Source organism: Pogona vitticeps, chromosome 14 (assembly GCF_051106095.1).
Source record: "Pogona vitticeps strain Pit_001003342236 chromosome 14, PviZW2.1, whole genome shotgun sequence".
NCBI classification, from domain to species: Eukaryota; Metazoa; Chordata; class Lepidosauria; order Squamata; family Agamidae; genus Pogona; species Pogona vitticeps.
The window spans coordinates 11,457,284-11,480,903 of NC_135796.1; the positions used below are offsets into that span (position 1 = coordinate 11,457,284).

At 43.1% G+C, this 23,620-nt stretch overlaps 2 protein-coding genes across 2 annotated transcripts in view; both read right to left on the reverse strand.

Annotated features, from left to right (window-relative positions):
- PPIL2 (peptidylprolyl isomerase like 2) overlaps positions 1-10,277 on the reverse strand; it is an 80,442-nt gene extending 70,165 nt beyond the window's left edge. The window contains exons 1-5 of the mRNA XM_072983183.2: positions 10,034-10,277; positions 7,574-7,623; positions 6,652-6,697; positions 6,101-6,163; positions 4,932-4,983 (exon numbers count right to left, since the gene is read on the reverse strand). Of these exons, the coding sequence (XP_072839284.1) occupies positions 4,932-4,983; positions 6,101-6,163; positions 6,652-6,697; positions 7,574-7,623; positions 10,034-10,065 (243 nt within the window). The 5' untranslated portion in view covers positions 10,066-10,277. The remainder of the gene's footprint in view (positions 1-4,931; positions 4,984-6,100; positions 6,164-6,651; positions 6,698-7,573; positions 7,624-10,033) is intronic.
- A 4,880-nt stretch (positions 10,278-15,157) lies between these two features.
- Positions 15,158-23,620, reverse strand: part of HIRA (histone cell cycle regulator) — a 47,428-nt gene continuing 38,965 nt past the window's right edge. Inside the window, exons 20-25 of the mRNA XM_072983696.2 lie at positions 23,159-23,217; positions 21,652-21,757; positions 21,039-21,161; positions 19,023-19,186; positions 17,576-17,664; positions 15,158-15,462 (exon numbers count right to left, since the gene is read on the reverse strand). Coding sequence (XP_072839797.2) covers positions 15,346-15,462; positions 17,576-17,664; positions 19,023-19,186; positions 21,039-21,161; positions 21,652-21,757; positions 23,159-23,217 — 658 coding nt within the window. The 3' untranslated portion in view covers positions 15,158-15,345. The remainder of the gene's footprint in view (positions 15,463-17,575; positions 17,665-19,022; positions 19,187-21,038; positions 21,162-21,651; positions 21,758-23,158; positions 23,218-23,620) is intronic.

Here is a 23,620-nt window from a genome sequence, read left to right on the forward strand (position 1 = left end):
GTTTGGAACAATTATCTGGACGTCAGAGAGGAAGCAGCAACTGTGGATTCGTTTCTGCCCTTTTTGGACATAAGCACTGTCCTCTCAGTTGCAGGAGATGATGAGGGAAGTAGGAGAGGAAAGCGCGGAAAGAGGAAAGGAAGGAGAAACAGAGCGAGCTTGGGAGATACTTCGTCCTCCCTATGGTATGCTTAAGAATTACAAGCAGCTGACAAAGCCATCACGGATGAAGTTATTTTCTGCTCCCTCCAGATTCTCTTGCTTGATTATGAATACAAGACCTTCTGTCACATTTCCTCTGTGTGTATGCAAGGGAAGCATGCAAGACAACAATCATTCAGACGTTGGCCCTGTTTTTCTACAGTCTGTCTGTAATCTGTTTAGTCTGAGTATTTATATACCACCCTTAAGTGGGATACAGTGTGTAACAATTTACATACTGAAATAATCAGAGAACAGATGAGAAAACCATAAACAAATCAATATATAAATAATAGCATGTAAAACCACGTATGCTTCTTTTTTTTAGAGAAACAACAGTGTTCAAAAATCAGTTTAGAAGCCTAGGCCAATTTATATTAATGAAGTAGAAGCAGCTGGAAACAACCTGTTTTCTTTTGAACAACTACACACAACAAGGTTGTTAAGCAAATCTCACAAAGATCATTCCAGAGCCGTGGGCCACCACAAAAATAGCTCTTTCTCTTATCCTTGTCAGCTTGATGATCTTATCCACGGGCCCCTGAATGTGCCCCTTTCTGCAGGTGCTTAACTACTTACGAAGACATTTTAAAAACAGGAATGACACAGTTTTACTCTCTGTGACAGCACATCTGTTAAATGAATGGAACTTTTTTAGCTACAAGTAGGCTGAAATAATTTCAATGAGTCCAATGAGCTTAGACAGGTAAAATCTCCATCCTCTTTCTTAGTCAACTACATCAGGACAAAGGTACAAACTGACCAGAAATTTACAATGCTAGGAGTGACAGCGGAACAGCCAAATAGACTTTAGAACAAGTCTGGTGAACAAAGCAGAGTAAGCAGGTGTGTTAAGGAAGCAGCTGGATGGGGCTCATGCAACAAAAAGGCTTTGCTAAGGTAGCTTGGAGCTTAGACAGACTAGGCCAGGCAGTCAACGGGAGGGCCCCTGCATCCACGAGGTATCAGTTCCAAGCCCCCCCCCCCGCATATGCTGAAAAATGAAAGATGATGGTGAATGTTATTTTAATAGTGAATGCTATATACAGCATAGCCTCTGTCTCCCTCTAGGGTCCAGCTCTGGTAATGACATCACGGAACTATATTTCTCTACCATAGCAAATGCTACACATAATTTGGTCTCTTGTTCCCTCTAGTGGCAAGTTCTGGTAACTTTATCTTTAGATTTTTTTCTTTTAATATTGTATAGTGGTGCCCTGCACCACGACAACAATCCGTTCCCCTGAAATCGGTTTTAAGCGAAAACATCGTCCAGCGAGAAGTTTCCCCATTGGAATGCATTGAAACCCATTTAATACGTTCCAATGGGGAAATTACCTCGTCGTCCAGCAAAGATCGCCCATAGGGGAAGTCATTTTCCGAGCGCCGAAAAGCTGTTAAAATGGCTGCCCTGCGAAGCATGGATCTGGAAACTACAGGATAGCCGTTTTGCGGAGCCAGAAAACATCGTCATCTTGCAAACAAACGATTTGCAACGTACGGACCTAATTGTTGTCAAATGAAAATCCCCCATAGGAAACATCGTTTTGCGATCACTATAGCGATCGCAAAAAGTCACCATCATGCGGATTTGTCGTACAGCGGGGTCATCGTCTAGCGAGGTACCACTGTATTTTGAGACTATGGATAAATGAATAAGCAGATACTGATCCCGCGGATAAGGGGGCCTTTACAGCATTTTCCTCTGGCTGAGTATTTTCCATTCCAGGAAAGGACTAGGAGTGGTTTCAAAAGTCTTAATAAAAGCAAATCGCTTTTTAAGAAGGCAGTGGGCAGTTTGACTGCTGAAGTCCTATACAGAGTCCATGTCAATACACTGAATCAGGAACTCTATTATGATACACATACTGTATTCTCTGTCTTTAATACAGTAGCCACAAAGCTTCATCCCCCTCCGGGAATTCTGAAAATAAACTTAAGCTTCAGTTCCAGAATCTACTCCAGTTCACATTTATACCAAGGTCTGGGAAGACGTGGTTCAAAGTGGAACACTATAAATACCAAATACAGTATAATCTGCTCTAGCTTAAGCATTACACTACCAACAATATAAAATAGGATTATTTACCACTTAAAGCACAGGGAACATGTAAATGTTTGGTCCCTTCTGGTAGCAGTCACAAATCAACCTCTCATTTTCAGTCAAGGGAAGTTACCTAACCCTTCCAGTGGCACAGTGGTTAAACTGCTGTACTGCAGCCAAAGCTGAGCAGAAATGCAAGATATGGAGGTGAGCAAAAGCACATTGTCAAATAAACTGACATCATTTGTGTCTGCAGGGAGCACCATAGAAAACTCTCTCTTTTTCCACTGAGCCTTGTGGCACAGTGGTTAAACCGCTGTACTGCAGCCAAAACTGTGCTCATGACCTGGGGTTCAAATCCCAGGTAGCCGGCTCAAGGTTGACTCAGCCTTCTATCCTTCCGAGGTCAGTAAAATGAGTACCCAGCTCGCTGGGGGGGGGGGCGGCAATGTGTAGCCTGCATAATTAATTTGTAAACCACCCAGAGAGTGCTTGGAGCGCTATGGGGCGGTATATAAGCAGCACGCTTTTGTTTTGCTTTTTTTGCTGTATCTAGGCTGCAGTTAAGCTAGAATACCTTCCTCTTGCTTTGAACATAGTCCCTGTCATCCAGAAGACACAGACGCAGGAGGGCAAATAAATGTCAACAGGAGAAAGCCGAGCCAAGCTGGGGTTGTGGTGGACGTGACGGGAGTGAACCTGAATACAGTCTGAGAATCTCTGCACTACGTGGAACAGTTTAGGAGAGAGTTGGAATTCCGTCATGTATTTACCCTCAATTGTGACTTCATATTCTAGAGCAAGGTAGAGGGCATGCCTCCTTTCCAAAGAAGTGAGGGAGCGGGAATTAATTTGGATCCAAGGGAGCTCCCTCTGGCCACTTCTTCCCACCTCCAACATCATGAGTCTACATATATAAGGAGTTACAATCCAAGCACCTCCATTCTCATACCTTTTCTGAGAGCCCCTTAGGAATTGTCAATCACACTGGCCATGTGACCACGGAAAGATTGTCTTCGGACAAACGCTGGCTCTATGGCTTGAAGAGCGGGATGAGCGCCGCCCCCTAGGGTCGGACACGACTGGACAAAAATTGTCAAGGGGAACCTTTACCTTAGCCATTCCAACACCAGGAAATGACTGAAAGTAAAACCCCACTTACGAACGGGCAGCTTTTCAACCAGGATCTTTCCAAAAGGATTCAGGTATAAGAGACGTGCCTGCAGCTTTACGTGGAGACTGACACATAGTAACAGCAATTTGATCATACCAAATGCTTCACACACATCTCACGACTGCCATCTGGTGTTTAAAGAAAAATATCTGAAGTATGCAACTTTTGACAGCAATTTTGTTTTAAAAAAAACTTTCCAATTTTCTGTTTCCTTTTGAATACAGATAGAAGGGGAAGGCCTGGAGCTGACTGAAGTAGGCAGAATAGCATCTGGAAAATACGTAGTGACTGCCTTCAGATTCTTTTTAGGCATCTCCGAAGAAGAAGCTATGTTAGTCTGTCTCGGCATGTTGGCAAAAGTGAAAGAGAAAACGAAACAAAAAGATTGCAGTACTTCAAAGACTGGGAGGTTCATTTCATTCTGAAACGAAATACATTTGATAATTCTTAAAGTCCTCCATTATTTTGCTTCTCCTCTTTTTCTCTTCAGTTTTGCTACCACCTTATGACGTTTAGCAGTATTAGCAATGTTACACCGCACTACAGCAATATTAGCATTATTACCCATTAGGAAATTATTATTTAAGCAATGCACGAACGTACACCCAGAAAGGCCTTCTCTGCAACCAAACTAAAGTCCGGGTGGGGAAAATTCATAAGGTGGTTTGAACGTTTCAAAGTAAACTTAACTCAGACATCAGAGAAGTACCAGAAGAAGAAAAAAACACAGTGGAACTGATGAATCAAGAAATAGGATGGAGGAAATGGAATTCACAGTATATCTCCCCATATATCTGAGGAAGTGGATGCATGAATGCTCACATTGAAATTGATTTGTTAGTCTTTCAGGTGTCACAACTGTTCTGTGTTTATTTTACTACACATGCTGAAATGGGCTGCTGTAGCCACCTCATTGAGAACAGCCACAACGTAGGGGACCACAAAAGACCAACACAGGATAGCGACACACAATAACTGGCCTTGTACCAAATTAGAACACAAACCCACTGAACTCCGTATCAGTACACCTGTGATACATTGGCTGACAACCATGCCCCTTATCTACCTGGACACATCCAGGACTGAACCTTGCCTCTTCTGAATGCAAAGCATGTGCTCGGAGCTTTAGTTATTGATCTACGGCTGGGAAGGACACACAGCCAGTTTCAAGACATCGTGCATGGTGCACCCAAGAAGTCTTGGAGGAGCAAACAGACAAAAACCCTCAACTAGGGAGCCCAACGGGACACCATGTAGTGAGTGGCTGCTATGGTGTTGTCAGTAATGGAGACCCGTCAGGACCTGGCGCAGGGAGGTGCTACCACACCAAGAACCACAAAACTCGCTGGGTGGCACTGGGGCAGTCGGCTCTCATTCTCAAACGAACCTCATGGAGTTGTTGTGAAGCAGATGGGTTGGAACAGAGCCAATCGATGCCACTTCGAACCCTCTGGACAAAAGGCAAGATAAAAAGGTAACCCACCCTGTCGCAAGCAATCCAGGAACACCTACCTCTCCCGTGATTGGATTTGTTCCATACTTCTTTAGCCACGGAACAATATTCCTAGAACAGCAAATATAGGCAACAGTTACACACAACATCAGACATCTCTGTGCCCCCTGCTCCCCCCCCCAGAAGTTCATGTCCATTCTGGCATAACCTAATGGGCTGGTACTGCCAGCTGGCAGGTGGTCCGCTCAGAACACAGTTTAGCAGTGAGGTCACTTTGTAGACTTAACACTCCTCGCCTATAAGCCATAGTTGAGAAAGCAAGCTGTAATACTAATGATGGCAAGTGTCCCAAGGGGGAAAAAAACCCAACGGTCAACACTAAAAGTCACAGGTTGGTGTAAAAATAAAGATATTTAAAAATTCTTATAGAAGCCATTCTCCCAGTGTAGGGTTCATTCTAAAACATTAGCCTAAAACATTAATATGAATATGTGATGTGGTTTATTTATTTATTTATTTATTTGATTTGATTTATACCCCGCCCATCTGGCCTAAAAAGCCACTCTAGGCGGCTTGGTGTGGGAGCTGGCTGGATAGCTCAGTAAATTAGGTATCTGGCTGCAGAGCCATAGTTTGGAAGTTCAGTTCCCTCCACTGTGCATCTCAGAAAAGCCAGCCTGTGTGGCCTTGTGCAAGCTTCACAGACCTCGGATGCCCCCAGAAGAAGTACTACCTATCTAGAAAGGGTTGACATAAGTCAGAATTAACTTGATGGCACATAATTTTATTATTGATTGATTGATTGATTGAAATTTATTTTAATTCATATACTGCTCCATTAGTGCTCCATTAGTGTTCTAGGCAGTTTACAAGCAGTTAAAACCAGGGTACGACAGTAAACACTGAATTATTGCATGAAAAGCCATAACGTAAAAAATAAACACAATGGCACCACAACAAATTTTTATCAGTTTTGGAGGTAATCTCACAAGTCCTGATGGCAACATGGCTGTAACCATACCCCTGTTTTAATTTCATCTTCTACCTCTAGTCTATGAAATTCGAAGCTGTATTTTAGGTCAAAAGGAAACTTAGAGGACAGACTTCCAAAAAGAGGCTCAGCAGTAATTAGTAACTGGCCGTTCAGAAGACTGGCCACCGAAACCCACTGCAAATTGTGAGAAATTAGGCTGACGAAGTCACCTATGCTGGAAGAGGAGTAACTTACAGCAAGTCAAAGATGATTCCATCGGGTGTGCAAACAGGATATTCAAATGGCTGCAAAGATAAGCTAGTGGGGGGGGGGAGAATGAAACATGAATCAGTAGAATATAATGGAATGATTCAGAAATAAATCTTACAAGAATAAATCTAGCTTCACTGGGCTTGCTTCTTTTCTTGTTTACAAGCAGCAGCCACAGAATAGAACTTGTGAAATTTTTTTGATTCTCCATTTCTGTATAATCAAGCTTGTCATGTTTTCTAAATCTCCAAGAGTGGCAGTTCATTGTAACAACGTTCAGTTATTTAACCAACTAACTTGTAACAGTTTGAAACTCGCTTGCTTCTTTTCATATCGTTAAAGCGAAGCAAAGGATACAGTGGTCTGTCTCAAATGGAACTGAATGTTTCATTTCCTTTCAACTGCTCTGGAGGACGGGCAGGGCATGCAGACCAAGGAATGGAAGGAGGTTCTGTTTACCCTTGTAACAAATGAAACAAAGGTGGCTACTTTGTGGTCTACATCACGGTCAAATCTAACATTTTTTAAAGGCTCACCTGCAGTGATCAAAAGGCAGGCGCCTGAAGTTGGACTGTGGAATTTCTGTTGAAAAGGAGGAAAGAAAGCACATTTCAGAGATCTCAATTGGGAATAAAGACACAAGCTTTGCTCTAAATTGTAGGCATTGAACAAGGTGCCTGAATGCATCATGGGTCAAGTTAAGTCAATAAGGGAGGCTGAAACCTTTACCTTGCTGTCAACAGAAGGAAATCAAAAATAACCCCAAACCAGTGAATGAGAGGGAGGGAGGGATGGAGGGATGAATGGATGCAGGATAGAAAACTGAACTGTCTTAAGGACTTTCAAAAATAAACCCTGCCCTCTGCCTGTGTTATATGTGTGAATGGACTCCACAAGTACAACAGAAGGGAGGGTTGCACGCTTAACTACTTCCCTGAGGTAACATCACCTCAAGACATTAAATTTCAGTGTGGATATTTGCAATCAGGCGGCTACATGAGCCAGAGTGGATAGCACGCTAGACTACAAGTGAAGCGATCTGTGTGCAAATCTCCACTGAGCCATGAAACTGACTGGGCCAATCACTGACCTTGAGCCAATCACTATCTCTTATGGGTGGATCGACCTCACAGGGTTGTTGAGAAGATAAAGGGGGAGGGCCATGTTTGCTGTCTCTAAGTTCACTGGGGGAAAGGTGAATACAGTTTTTAAGTGAGGACTGACAAGCATAATGTGCACTCAGGAGCCAAGAATGAATGTAGATCTAGATTGTGTGCAGAAACCAGGGATGCGCTGCTATTAATATGCAGGCAGCCCTCTGCAGATGTCCATATTCAGTAGGTGTCCATGGAGTGCCATTTTTTTAATAAGACCCTTTGGATACATATAAGGTTCAAAAGGAACAATCATAAGGATCATTTTAGATTTTAAGACATTCTCTAGATCCAAATCACGTACCTGCTTTCTTTCCTCCGTAAAAATGTGTATATTCTGTACATGTTATGTACCTAAGGAGAGAGTGACACAACAACAATTTTAAAAAATTATACTAAAAATAAGCGCAAACAGTTTTATCTGTGCATTATTTTTAGATGGATAAAAAAATTAATGAAAATTTTACTCTCATGGAATTTCTTCATCCATCCCAGCCTGGGGACCAATGTGTTATGAGGGTTAGATATGGACATTAAAGGTTCAAATTCTCAATAAGCCATTAAAGTGACTCTCAGCCAGATATACTCTCTCTCTGTGCCTAATTTCCTTCACAAAGTGGTTGTGCTGACAAAGTAGGGACAAGAAGAGCCATCTATACTGCTTCAGGCTCATTCCAAGAGAGGCAACAGATATGTACAATTAATAAACAAAATATCAATAATATATACACTTATATGGTAGGCAATTACTCACTCTACATTCTGCCAGGAACTTCATGTATAAACTTTTGTTAGGAGGTTTATGCAGTCAATTCAAAGTTCATTAATTCGGTTAATAATGCTATCATTTCAGTCTGAAATTCCATTTTCAGTTATTGCACCCTGCTTCACCGGATCCCTACCCAGTGTACACCTATATTACTGGTGCTGAAGAATTCCTTAAGCCAATTCAAAAAATAGGGGTGCTCCAAAACCAGTGGTTCTTAACCTTGGGTTACTCAGGAGTTTTGGACTGCAACTCCCAGAAGCCTTCACCACCAGCTGTCCTGACTGGGGTTTCTGGGAGTTGCAGTTCAAAAGCATCCGACTAACAAAGGTTAAGAACCACTGCGAGTCCAAACAAAAAGAAATTATAACTATGATCTTGCAAACTAACAGCCATGACTTCCTTTATGGAATCAACCCATCTCGTGTTAGACTTTCCTCTCTGTCTACTGGTCCACCCCACTTTTTCCAGCAATATAGTCTATTCTGGTCACTTCTTTATTTCCATTATACATGTATGCAGGTCATTTTTACTCAAGTGAAAGTTTAGGCTCATTTGCTTTTCTGATTTTTTTTTGTTGCTGTCTTTAGTATCGGCACCAACATCACATTTCAAATGAGTTGAGTTTTGCCCCTGTCTTTCTTTCACATAGTATGAATAATTTTGACTTTGGTTTCCAGTGTCATTCTTTGCTAACCCCAACCTCTTCCTTTTTTTTAAATTTGAAAAACCAAAGAAAACTCTTGAAAAACATGTGCACATGTCCATACAGCTTTTGGTCCTCAGTCTGCCTAACTCAATGAACAGTGAGCAGAAGAGGGGATCCTGCAGACCCTCTTGACGGCTGCCATGGGTGTTGTCAACATTCAGGCTGCCCTTTGCTATGGAAAGCTTGGCATCCTTTTTCCTGCTGGCAACGTGGGCACAATATTGTGCAGCAATATTGGGCCATTTCCTGGCTTTTTGAATTGTGGGTGCAGAAGCACAATGTCCCCTATTCACAAACTAGACAGGGTTTTTTTTCCTTTCAAATAATCGAATCAGATCAATACCATCCCATGCTGGTGTGGAAAACTGAGCCCCCAGGGAAGCAACCAACCTCATTAATCAGCAGCACTTTGTCCCAAGACTTAAACAATTGTGCTTATGGAAGTGTAAACTGCCAATCAGATTCTGACTCAATGCAGGGGGGCGCTCCAACTACTGTTAAACTACATGCTTTTTCCAGCTGGCAATGTGGGCACAATACTAGACCGTTTCCTGGCTTTTTGAATTGGGGCTACAGAAGCACAATATCCCACATTCATAAACAAGAGGCTTTTAAAAAAAATAAAAAAGAACTGAATGAAGGCTTGGGGCTAAATATTTCATTCCCATGTGTCTGAATAAATGGTTTAAAATCCACAAAAGCTCACACTTGAAATAAATCAGCCAGTTTTTAAAGTGCCACAAACCTTTTGGTTTTATTTATTCATATTTTTTTGCCATGCACGTGGGAGGAGAGAGACATGGTTTTCTCTTTGAAAATAAAACACTGTTCCTATTATTGTTACAAGTATTAATGCTAAATACCCTCAAAGCCTTATTCAATGATACAGAACAAATTAATATTCTAATTCTACAACAACATTATCATATAAGACATTGTTCTATGGTGATGCTTATGGGTTGTTGGTTTTTTTATTTTTTAAGTATGGTATTTGTTTGATCCTTTTCAGTATTTCTATAACCACTGTAGTTCGCTTTAATACTGTCTTTTAAGGCTGTAAGCCGCCTTGGGTCCTTTCAAAGGAGAAAAGCGGAAGAAATATTTGAACAACAAGAATAATAAATATTTCACCTTCAGTCTAACTAACGCAGGCCGGCATAAACACCACAACCGTGAGAAATGCTTATGCCGTGTAGTGAAACGCCTGAAGGCCAGAGGCTGAAGCCCCACAGGCTGAGGCGTTCAACGCGCCACTCGTTACTTTGTCGTTACAACGAGGTTTAACTCACATTTTGTCCTTCTGGTGCTGCCTTTTGCCCATGGTGGCTGCTGGGCTCCCCCCGGAACAGAACCGTCGGGAAAACAGGCGCCCAGGAGACGAACCCACACACAAACACTACACAAAAACACCTACACACAAACACCTACACTACACACACAGAGAGAGCCGGTGTTCACAACCCGCGTCTCTCTCAGAGAAACTCCAGCGGAGGGACTTCCGGGTCGGAGGAGTGCGCCGCTCATACCGTCCCGACCGGGAAACTTCAAGCGCTCGCTTTAGGTTCCGGGGCGCCGTTTTTGTTTATTTATTTATTTATTTATTTATTTATTTATTTATTTATTTATTTATTTATTTGTTTATTTATTTGTTTGTTTATTTGTTTGTTTGTTTTATATCCCTCCCATCTGGTCTGGTCGACCACTCTGGGCGGCTTCCTGCTTTCCCCCCCCCTTGTATTTTGTCATGGCCACACAGCTCACCCCTTTTTATTTCACTTTTCCTCCTGTTAACTCAGAGAAGAAAAGCAGTTTGTTTTCCTCCGCTTTTTTTAAAAATGATTAAAAACAGCCTCTGCAGTCCCTTGGGAAGTTGAAAAGCCAAGCGGCCATTTGATATGGAAGGCTGTTTGTTTGTTTGTTTTTTTCCTTTTTTTTTTTTTGCTTTTTTTTGCCCTTGGTTCCCAAGGGGAGACATGAAATATAGTGTTGCTGAATATTTTTTAAAAATCCCATTTCTTTTTCAATCCTAATCTGGTCGTATTTGTTTTGGTTTGCCCTTCAGGGTACACATTGCATATTATTGATCAATTATCACCAATAACGATGACATTTCGGCGCCAGGTTAAAACCTTCCTGTTCCAGAAGGCTTTTAATTGAAATAATATCAACTGTGGGTCCTGATGGCAATTTTTAGAGTATCTATTTTAATTGTATTTTAATTGTTTTGTCTTGTTGTATTTTGTTGTAAGCCGACCAGAGACCTTTGGGTAGAGTGTGTGGCATATAAGTTAAATAAAATAAATAATACAAAAATTATTGTTGTTTAGTTGTGAAGTCGTGTCCGACTCTTCGTGATCCCATGGACCAGAGCATGCCAGGCCCTCCTGTCTTCCACTGCCTTTAGTAGCATGTTGGATGCCTTCCAACCTGAAGGGCTCATCTTCCGGCGTCATATCATTTAGCTTTTTGTTTCTGTCCATGGAGTTTTCTAGGCAAAGATACTGGAGTGGCTTGCCAGTTCCTGCTCCAGATGGATTGCGTTTCGTCAGAGCTCTCCACTATGACCTGCCCGTCTTGGGTGTCCCTGCATGGCATAGTCCATTGCTTCTCTGAATTACTCAAGCCCCTTTGCCACGACAAGGCAGCAATCCATGAGGGGGAAATGAGAGATAACAGGAAACAAACAAGAGATTTGCAAATATCAACCTCTTCTTTCTGGTATTATCGCTCTTCTACCTTACCTCTTCTTCAAGCAGTTCTGAGTTACATTTATGTTTTTTCCACAGCCCCATTTCTGGTCTCATAATAAACCTGAGGTAACTGTTGCATGAAGGACAGTCTTGTTAGTCTGTCAAGTCTCACGAGTCCTTCCGTTTATTATGGTACAGTTTTGTGCTCTGCAGTCCACTCCATCAGATGCATGTTGAATTACATGGAGACAAACGCAAAATTACAGTGATGAAGTCGACAGAAAAATCAGAGGTGAATGAAATACAGGAAGTTCAGACACCAACAATTAAATTGTTAACCGTAGTCAACCACAAATTCCCCCTCACCTTTCTGCTTACACACACACACACACCCTGGTGTCAAGTCCAAGGGTCTGATGCCTGAACATCTCCCTATGAGCCCTACAGAACTTTATAGGCCTCTACAGGAAAATCAGAAGCCTGTGATCATCACAGCTGGCATTTATTCCAATAAAGCAGTGGTCCCCAACCTTGGGCTCCCAGATGTTCTTGGACTTCAACTCCCAGAAATCCTGGCCAGCACAGGTAGTGGTGAAGGCTTCTGGCAGCTGCAGTCCAAGAACAACTGGGGGCTCAAGGTTGGGAAACACTACAATAAAGGGTTAATTCCAGAATAAAATCAGATCACCATTTCCAATCATATCAAAATTCATCTAGGTATCGAGGCACATGTCTTTTCATTACTGTAATGATTCCAGGCAACGTCAGCTTGTCTAATTCTATAAAGCTTTATTCATCTATTGCTCCCATGTTCAAATCTCATTTTTTAAAAAAAAATGCAATGTACAATTTCAGGGCTGTTTTTTTTAAACATTTCAACACTCCCTGCTCCCTGACAGTTGAGTGTGGGGATGTCGTATTCATAGAACTGTTCTGTTGTTTAAAAAGTCCAGTGGTTGATCTCTGGTGCTGTAATTGTGCTGCCTCTGATCAGGTGTCATCTGTCTGTGGGGTTTTTGGAACTTTCCTTGAAGCGCTTGTGTCGCTCACGGCAGGCTTGCCATTTCGAGTTGGTCTACGAAGATCTGCATCTGTTGCATGTTGCTCTAAACTGAAAAGGGAACACACAGAGAAACAAAACAAACTGCTCCTCTTTCTGTATGTAGACAAAAGTGTGTGTCATGCTTAGGCTATATTAAAATAAAACTGTTTTGTTTTGCTGGCGTTATACTGGCATTTTATGGGCATGAGTAAGTAGACAATGGTCTGAGCAACTCAACACAGCAACTCAAGATAGCACTTCAAACATCTGAACTTGAGGACTATGATGCACAAAAACCAATGCCATGCTAAAATTAACTTTTAGCCGTTCTCCTGATGGGAAAATTAGTGGCAGTCTCAAAGTCACCTAATGAGCCTTATGGATATTTTTCCATGTATAAGACTATACTTTTGTCTAAAATCTTTAGACTGAAAATTGAGGGTGGTCTTATACATGGAAGTAAGCTGAGGAAAGGGAAAAAAACAAGTGGAGTGGAAAGCAGGGATCAAAGCGATCCTGCAGTGCTTTGATCCCTTTCCCCCTACACTTGCTAAGCCCCACTTAGATTTCTTAATTTTGGGTTAGAAAAGGGGGCGTCTTATACATGGGGGTGTCTTATACATGGAAAAATACAGTACTTTGGAGCTGAACTTGGGTTCTCTCGGTCCTCTACCAATCCTCTTTCCCCTTCTTCCTCTTTCTTCCCTATTTTCTTGCATGATTCAGCCTGATAAAGATACCTGAAGATCCCAAAATTTTGTCCACAATGTTCTGCAGGTTTGGTTGGCCCTAATAAAAGTGCTCAACACCTAACTGAATGTTGCCGGCTGCAACATGGCATCTTCGCTCCCACTATGACACCCCACAGGCAGGATAAAATGCGTATTCCAGCTCAAAACAAATCATGTGTCTTTCTTTTTTGGACTAATCCAGCCTCTTCTCATACTACAAACCTCAGGTTCTGCAGGAGGAAGCCATCACTGTTTGAATGGTATAGATTACCATATTTTTCTGTGTATAAGACTATACTTTTGTCTAAATTCTTTAGACACGGAAGTAAGCTGAGGAGAAAAAACAAGTGGAGGGGAAAGCAGGGATCAAAGTGATCCTGCAGTGCTTTGATCTCTTTCCCCCTACACTTGCTAAGCCCCACTTAGATTTCTTAATATTGGTTTAGAAAAGTGGGGGTGTCTTATACATAGAAAAATACAGTATATAGACAAACACTTGGTCTTAAAGACTGAAATATGTTTGAGATTGAAGTATGTTTGAGATTCCCTATCCCATTGAATGGTTAATTAGGATACATCTCATAACAAGCTAGTTGAAAATTCTGTTTGGAACATGTTATATCCCTTGAAGTGAACAGAAAATGCATTTGTCACCGAGAACAGCCATTCTCAACTTTTTTTTTTTTTTTTTTTTTTTTTTTTTTTTTTGGTCACAGCCATAAACACCATATGAAAGAAATACAGGCCAATCGGGTTTGTATAAGTCACATAATGATCCTTTTAAGGTGGTGTGTGAACAATTGTTTCCAGTCTGTGGCCCCCTTCAAATGGGCCGGGGGAGGGGGCTATGGTTCCTGGTGAGAATGGCTGACCAAGAAGGTAATGCTGTTTACAGTCACAACTGACACAAAACTAAGAGCAAGAGTATACCAACTTTGGTAGTACCCTGTAGCAGAGATAACCTGATCCCTGTGACTAGGACATACTCTTATAAAACTCCTGCTTTATGTCCAGGTTGCTCATAGCATCTCAAATGTATGCATTTGTTAGTTAATTCAACTCCCCCAACCCTTGCTTTGTGTAAAGATGCTCAAGGCCCATGGCCGACACGAGAAAAACAACAACTACCGACTGAAAACAATGGCTGAATTCAGGCTTGGTTTTAACAGGCTGTGGCCTGTACAGTTTAATGCTACTACAAGCAGCACAAGAACGTCCATGTTGGTTCTCAGATCAATGTAAGGTTCATTTATTATTTGTACTTTCAAAAAAAAAAAATTATATCCCCCAAACCCAACCCTCCCCTTTTCAGCTACTCCCCACCCCACAAATGCCTTTTACAAATAGTTAAAAATTAAAAACCAGATGACATTAATTTTGGTACAAGTATTCAGCCACACAGCTGTCATAATTAACAAGTTAAGTTCCGTACAACCAGGCGACTCGGTAAGGGGGGGGGGGAATTCTGGTTATTGGCCAAATAAAATTTTTTTTTATATTACAAGTTAGCAAATTCTAGTACAAAAATAGTCCATGTGATAGAACAGCCTGTTTTCGTGTCTTGTTATTCACAGTTAAGAGAGTCTGCTGGCTGCATAATTCTTTATTCTATGAAATTCTTTTTTAGTGGGGCTTCTCCGCATATAACAGAAATATAGGACAGAGCTTCGAGAAACCCTTACCAAGGAGCCCTGAAACAGGGCCAAACAGGGTGCTCGGTTTATCTTCTTGTACTGTGCTTTTCACGGGATATCCAAAATCAAAGTGGCTCCCAAATAGTCTCTTTGATCATTGTCACTGTGAGATCTGGAATCAAAAGGATCCCTGAAGGACGTTCTCCGTAACCCCATGGCTGCTGAAGGCCATTGATGTGACACTCAAAAGTCCACATGGAGGCAGATTCACACGGTTTCTCTCCTTCCATACATTTCTCTAGTGACCTTTAAAAAAAAAAAAAAACCAAAACAAAACACAACGGTCTCTTGCTCATTAAAATAGCGCGGCCGTAGGTCTTCTGCTGCCTGCTGTTCCAGGAGGGTTCCGTTCTGACTATGCCCCCCTTTCCCTTTTCCCCCCACTTCTGCTTTAATGCTTTTCTGCACGTTATTTTCCCCACAAGGCTAGATGAATGTCTGGGGTTATTTGTCTCTCAGGATATCTAGCTGCTCTTGGTATTCGGTGAAAAGCCGTTGGAAACGAAGGTTCTGGCCAATGACGGGAAGAAGTTCCTTGAGGAGCTCCCGTTTTCGTAAGCCCTGTGGAAAAGCAAAAAAGGAGAACACAATTCCAGTCGAGTGTGATTTGAACAGCTTAACTTCTTCTCCCCCTCCCTTATTATCGGTCCACAGGCATATAGGCCTGCAAAGAAACCAGAGAGACATAGTACACAACCGACAGAAACTCTGAAGTACAGTGGTGCCTCGTGAGACAAATGCCTCGCAGGACAAAAAACTCGCAAGACAAATGGTTTTTGGCACTGGGGTTGATGACTCGCTAGACAAATGTTCCTATGGCCGTGCTTCGCAAGACGAATGTTTTCTGTTTTTTGTTCCTGCCTCACGTTTGCTGAGTTTTAAATGTTTTTCTGTGATGTTTAAAAAGTTAAAGTTTTTTGATTGAAATTTTTAAAAATCATCTGCACAATATGTATGGCTTTAAAGAGCACTTAATAAAACCTTTGTAAACCAAATTTGACTTTGTTCTGACTTTTTTTTTGCCCATAGGAACGCATTAATTAGATTTCAATGCATTCCTACAGGAAAACGCGTTTCGCAAGATGAATTTTTCGCAAGACAACATTAACCGCGGAATGAATTAAATTCGTCTTGCGAGACACCGCTGTATATGGTAAAACCATGGCATCTGTGGCGGTTCCAAGTCCCCGCCCAGTGCAGATGCTGAGAAACATAGAAGTATCCAACGCTATACACCTCTGGGTTTCTATACTGTTAAATACACCCTGGAAATACGTATAAATACTGTACATATTTCTGGAGGGGGAGTGTTATTTAGTATTTTCAGGCAGTGGATAAATGAATCAGTGGATACTGGTCCCGCAGATTGGGGGGGGGGTCCTACTGTACCTCTAATAATCTGAACATTAAATAAATCACAACACAGTGTACACTATGAATGCTGGCCCATGTGGTCAGTCTCATCAATGGACATTTCTAGAGTTGCCAACAACTTTCCCAAGACAATAAGGTCAAAAGAAGGGAGGAAGGGAGGGAGGAAGGAAGGAAGGAATGGAGGAAGGGAGGAAGGAAGGAAGGAAGGAAGGAAGGAAGGAAGGAAGGAAGGAAGGAAGGAAGGAAGGAAGGAAGGAAGGAAGGAAGGAAGGAAGGAAGGAAGGAAGGAAGGAAGGAAGGAAGGAAGGAAGGAAGGAAGACAGTGACAATTATTTGTAATGTTAAATATATGTAAAATAAATATGGACAACATTAATGATAATGTCAACATCCTAAGATAATTAGGTGATGCCAATGAAATACTGCTGGATAGCTCAGTGGTTTAGAGCATCTGGCTGTGGAGCCAGAGGTTGGGAGTTTGATTGGCCTCCTTGAGAGGGGCTGGACTTGGTGGTCCATAGGGCCCCTTCCAGCTCTGCAGCTCTAATATGATGATGATTTTGTGTTTGCGTGGGTATGTGAAAATGAGAACTGACTTATAGTGACCCTCACATGGTTTACAAGGTAAGCGAGATATTTAAGGAGTGGTTTTGTTGGTTCTATCCCCTCCCCAGTGAATTTCCATGATTGAGTAGGGATTTGAAACCGGTTTCCCTAGTCCACCATTCTATCCATTACGCCACACTGGGTAACAATTTTAAGTCACGCAGTGGGATTCAAAAATCCCATTATTTTGATTCAGTTCAGAGGGGACAGAAATTATCTTCAGTGTAGTCAAGAACTAAACATGGGCGCTACTTTGGTTAAAAAGCCATTCTAAGTCTATATCATCATGCCAGTCTAGACACCTGTGATCTTGTATGTTTTTAAAAGCTAAACCTAGCTTGGTCAGTTCTTGGACGGGAGAAGAGAAATCTCTAGGTCGGATAAAATCCTTCCTGAAACTTGGGAGAAATACTGCCCATCAGATTTGATTACACTGTCAAAGGGACTAATGATCATATTCCTTCATAATTATTATTGATCATCCCTCAACTGGGTGCCCTGTAGCTATTGGTCACAAATCCTATTGTCCCAGCATCAGGTTGAAAAAAGGATGTGCTAAGGTTATACGGGCTAGTAACCCATGACTGGGAAATCAGCCATCCCAAGACTGATCCTTTGCCGCTGGTGCAGCTTTATAGAAAAAGAGAGACGTGCAAGGTGTATTAAGTCATTCTGAAAGGCACGGCACACTTACCACAACCGTTGATTCCCACTGGCTTCCAGCTGAGCAATGGACGGGACCCAATAAATCCTTGCATAATTCCCGCAATCGATATTCAAACCCTAGTGATGGCAAAAAAAGCAAAATCATGTTCATAAGCGTGGCATTAAATCCTAGAAAAGAGGTCAGGCAGCAGGAAGTATTGAGGGTGATGTTCAAAAGACAGAGAGAAATATCCAAGCCAAAACAAGCACCACAGATCATATGGCGGCTCAGTAAAAATCTAGGCAAAGAGAGAAGGAAGATGTATTCGCGAAGGCTTTCACGGCCTGGATCTAATAGTTGTTGTGGGTTTTTCAGGCTTTTTGGCCATGTTCTGAAGGTTGTTCTTCCTAACGTTTCGCCAGTCTCTGTGGCCGGCATCTTCAGAGGACAGCACTCTGTGCTCTGGTGTAGTTGGCTTGGGAGTGCAGTATTTGGCTTGGGAGTGCAGTATCAACCACAGTGACAGATAATCTCTTTTCCTTAGCACAATACACCCACAACAAGACACACTAATCACCCATCTACAGAAAAAGACAAAAGCCTATCTCACAGCAGAGAAGGAAGAGGCGAATCAAGAATTCCTTCCAACATGTGAAGTTACCTGTTGTTTACTGGCCTCATGGTCTGCAGTGCAGGTGCTATTAAGACGAACAAGACTGAGAAAGAGCAGATTCTAGACTGATCTAGGGCACATCAAGTCTAGGACAAAAGACGCTCAGCTAAACTTGAACCCTGTGCACAACTCCTTTGGGAGGGACCACAGACTCAGTAAACCAAAGTCCTTAGTTCAGTCTTTAGCCCTTCCAGCCAGCCCCCAAATTGCTCATGACGGAAAAGACCTCTACGTGAAACCCAGGAGGTCCTGATGATCAAACAGACAATACAAAACTTCACATGGACAAACACTTTATCTCTTGCATGCAAGAAGATCCAATGTTTTACCTTGGCGAAGAGCACCTCATTTCGTTGCACCCACTTGTGAGTGCAATGACAAATAAATTTCTTATGTCTTATGTCTTATGTTCTTCTTGGCTGGCCTGGTATCTGACATTTTTATTGATCCTTCAACAGATATGTTTCTTTGTGGCATGCATTTCCAATATTACAAGCCTACAGTACATTATTGACGCTGCCAATGGCTCTGCTCTCTGCAAGACGGATTCATGTCAGAAATAATGTTACAGATGCACAGATGCATCGCTTCCGCTGATCCTGGCGCTTGGGGACCAGGAGTTGTCAGAAGGAAATAAGACGTTGAGCTTTGCGGTAAGAAATGAGTCGCCGTTGGAGAGATGAAGGCGAATTTTGGAAGAACACACTCCCAAGAGGGTCATACCAGAAGCAAAACAGCAAAGGCAGGGGAACATTAAAAAAAAATCTCTCTGCGACTGAATGTCCCTTTATAAAGGAAGCAGAAATGGAGGCCGGGGCTCACCTTCATTAACTAAATACCGTGCATAGATAAGGAGCCAGTGACGGTATTCGTGGCTTGACTGTAAAGCCAGCGCAGCTGCCACCTGGCTCTCCAAGTACGCCAGAGTGGTTTCCTGCTGGATCAAGTGAGGCATGGAAAACAGCCGTGCCGCTTGCCTTCCGGAGCTGAAATCATGAACACAGACAGGGGACATTCTCAGTAATTAATCAGCCATTGATTTAACTTTTAAAAGCAGTTTTGTGCGTGCTCGGGGATCTGATAGTTGTTTAACCACGGAGAGCCTTTACGAGCAAAGGGCAGCCCTCAGCTCAGCGTTTCTCTCTTCCTTTCCGCCCGCACGCAAGAGGAGATCGGAGTCCTCGACTCCTTGTTTGAAGCCAAGGCTTGCTTTGGGACGGTCCTGCACCAGGAAGAGAGGTTTCTCTTCTCCTCCCCTCAAAGCAGATGGAGGACTGTGCAAAGCCAAAGACGGCTTTGTTTTGGGAAGGGCGAGCCACTCGTGTGGTGTGCTATGTCTGATCATGGTCACAAAGATGGTTACATATCTGGATACAAAGGGCGGAACATAATTGCCATTTAGAGATGGGCACCAGGCCACAGTTTGGCCTGGTGGCGTGCAGTGCCCACACAGGGCTCCCTGCGGGCCGTGTCCTTCCCTCCACCCGTCTCCACTCACCATCCCTAGTGCACTTCCCTTCCCCACCTCTTCCAGGCCATCGTCCACTCACCCGCCGCCGCAGGCGCTTCCCTCCTCTGCCTCCTCAGCAGCTGCCCATTCTAATGAGGAGGCGGGGCAGGGAAGCCCGTGCCCCTGCCTTGGAAGGGGCCGTCACCCAGAGAAGGCCGTCATGGAAGCACACAACGGCCGGCGAGTGGGCCATCATCTGGAGGAGGCAAGGGAGGGAAGCGTGCGACACCTAGGGAACACCTGTGCAGGCTCCACGCCAAACAGGGTACAACCACCATACTGGGGATTGCGCCCATCTCAACAGCAACATAATGAGGGAGGACAAAGCTTTTGCATTGGTTGTCACATCTTCTAGTTACTTTTCAAGGGCATTTTTTGCAAGAATTTTAACAGAGGGACGCCATGCTCTGATCCATCCTAAGTTTCTTTCCCCTCCGATCAACATAGGCCAGTAGTCTGATCAATATTCGTACATCGGTGGCACTTGAACTGTAGGAGCTGCTCTATGGATCTGACGAGGTCCTGGCTGAGAAAGACCAACGTCTGGCTGAGTTTCCGCAGTTCAAGTTCCGCACACGTAAATAATGGACAGGAAACTGGCAGAATGAGGTACTTCCTTGAATGTCACCATGAGACATGGGATCAAACTACAAATTTAAGCACTGTAACAAGTAGCAAGAACACATTACTTTTAAAATGTAACTTGTCTGTTTCTGTAATGTTGTACCATTTCTGTAGGAGTGGTTTTAAAACAAAAAATCAAAACCGAAGCGTGCTGCTTATATACCGCCCCACAGTGCTTCAAGCACTCTCTGGGCAGTCTACAAATTAATTATGCAGGTGACACATTGCTTCCCCCAGCGAGCTGGGTACTCATTTTACTGACCTCGGAAGGATAGAAGGCTGAGTCAACCCTGAGCCAGCTACCTGGGGGTTGAACCCCAGGTTGTGAGCACAGTGTTGGCTGCAGTACACTGCACTGTGCCACGAGGCTGTTTATACTATAAACCGGTTTATAGTATAAAAACATACACATAGAAGACAACAAAAGAAGGGGAAGAAAACAGAGACTGGGGCAAAGAGGGGATAAATGTGCACTTATTTCAGCTATACACACTGAGGTCTAGTTGGGGCAGGAGACCTGGAACCCGGGTGATGGTCTTATCTATATATGTGCTTGTCTGCCTAGTTTCAAGGCAATCCATTCAGATTTTTTTGCAAAGCGTGAGCCAAGTTCCCTTTGGCACCCCAGGAAGAAGGGAGGAAGGGGAAGAAGGGAAAAGGTGACAAGGTTAACATTCATCAACATGAAAACTCTCCATCCATACTTCGATGTTCTTCCTTGGATTATGGCTAAAGGTCCCGAACACAGCATAGCCTCCTGGGAGGGTAAACTATTCCTAAAGTCCGCACATTGTGCCAGAGTCTCCTGCTTGTCGGAAATAAGGTTCCTGGGAAGAAAAGAAAGGCTACAGTTGAGTAAATGCAAAATGAGATGCACTCTTCTGCACATCAAAGGATCTGGATTGCTGTCTTTTCAGATGTAAATATCTTGTGAAATCACAAAGGTATGCCCTCAGAACCTCATTTTAACTCCACGCTAACCGAAATAAAAAGGCAAGGCCAGATTTTAAAGGGAAGTATCATATTTCTTCCTCCACAAGAGGCTTCCACTTTAACACTGTATTCCGCAGAAGAATTATTCTGAATCTAATCCATTGAGGTCAAAAGGACTGCTACCAAGAATACCTATTACCGTTCTGAGGTTCAAAAAAAGTAACTTTTTCTAGCTCTGGAGAACCAGCTTGCGAATCACCGCCATCATCTTACATTGAATCATTTACACGAAAGATGCAGGGAAACCAAAAGCCGGAGAGAGCATCTGCACCAAACGTAGCCTAATTAAAGCAGAACAGCCCCCCACCCCCATGTGCTACTCACCAGGAAGACAGAGAAGGGCTAAAGCAGTAAGCTTTCCCATCAGACATATTCATTACTGGGATGCCATGTTGTGTCAACAAGATCTGAGACACAGTGGTTTCACTTCCTATAAAGGAAAGACCAAGTATTTGTACTTCTTTGCAACAAAACACACCGGAGTCATTACAACAAAACACACCAGCGTCACAGCAGCAGGGCGGAAGGCTTGTTTGCACTGGCTATTCCATGGAATTCAGACAGCACATGGGGCATAAAGACTTCTGCCTCACATCTAAGATGGACCAACAGGGTGACTTGTAGGTAAGTTAGCTTCCAACACCAGCTTTTTAGGATCCTAGCAGAACCAAATGTACAGCTGTGCCCTGCTTAACGATTACCCTGCATTACGACAAATCCGCTTCACGACGATATTTTTGCGATCAGAATTGCGATCACAAAACGATGTTTTAAATGGGGTTTTTTCACTTTGCAAAGATCGGTTCCCTGCTTCGGGAACTGATTCTTCGCATTACGACGATCAAAACAGCTGATTGTCGGGTTTTCGAAATGGCTGCAGGGTACTCAAAATGGCTACCCGCTGTGCTTAGGGACGGATTCCTCGCTATACAGGCACCGAAAATGGCCGCCGTATGGAGGATCTTCACTGGACTGTGAGTTTTTAGCCCATTGGAACACATTAACCGGGTTTTAATGCGTTTCAATGGGTTTTTTAATTTTCGCTTTATGACATTTTTGCTCTACAGCGATTTTGCTGGAACGAATTAACATAGTTAAGCGGGGCACCACTATATAAACAAATAAATGAAGACACTGTCCAGAATCCTATTGGTGTTCTCATAAGATTTTCCTCTCTTGCTCTGGCAAATCGCAGCTGATGACAGGATGGGGCGCATCTCAGTTGCGTGCCCATTCATAACATTCAGTGGCATAGCCCACACCCAACTGGACCCCTTGTTAATTAGCCGCAATCAGCTCTGGCAAGTTATGCAAACCTTACATGGACACCGAGAGAATTCTGGCCATGATGCAGCTGTTTTGCTTTTTCTTCCTTATCAGTTCTTTTGAGGGAAAGATCCAAGAAAGAAAGAAAAAACAGATGGAAGAAATGGGAAAACTCAGAAGGGCTGCAAGCAGAAGCTCTGTCAAGATCCTGAGAAAATTTCTGTGAATGAGACAGGGAATGACAAAACGGGTCCCAAAGCATCCTTATCCTCCCAGTGATCACTTCCTTACTCAAGGCACTATCAATGCTAGCAAATGGGTTCCCACGGGTAGGGTTATCTTTCTGGATCCCGTTGAGGGCATCCTCTGATCAGTGCAAATTCCGATTGGATCATGGCCTATAGAAGGAAGTTGAGGGAAGAGCAGCAGTGGCTGGCGAGGACAGAAGGATGGAGATGAAACATCGTAACGGGGGAGCAGGAGAAGGGGCAGACCCACAGAGTTTGGGCTTTTAGTCACACAGGCTTTTAGTCTGGGCGGCATGAGCGGGAAGCGATTCCGTTACCTGCCAAAATGGTCTGCAAGGATTCGTCTTTCACCACCACCGAACGCTTCTGAACGTTCCTGGAAGGAAGCAGAAAGACGGGACAGTTCAACGGAGTAAGTGCCAAAGAGCCCCCTTTTGCCATGGGGAGATATTCAGGCTGCTTCCTCTTCTCTCCTGCTGGAGGTGAAACATCATTGTAGCTACTCTGGCTCTGGACAAAGCAGTTCCAAACAGGGAAGTTATTGCTGCATCCAGACATCTCCCTCGTTTTTCAGCCAAGATGATGTTCTTCTTGTCACTCTTTTCCCATTTATTTTCTCCCCACAAATACAGTGGTGCCTCACTTAACGATTACCTCGCTAAATGACAAATCCGCTTGATGATCGCAAAACAATGTTTAGATAGGGAAATTTCGCTTGATGATGATCGGTTCCCTGCTTTGGGAACCAATTTTTCACTAGACGATAATTCTAAAATAGC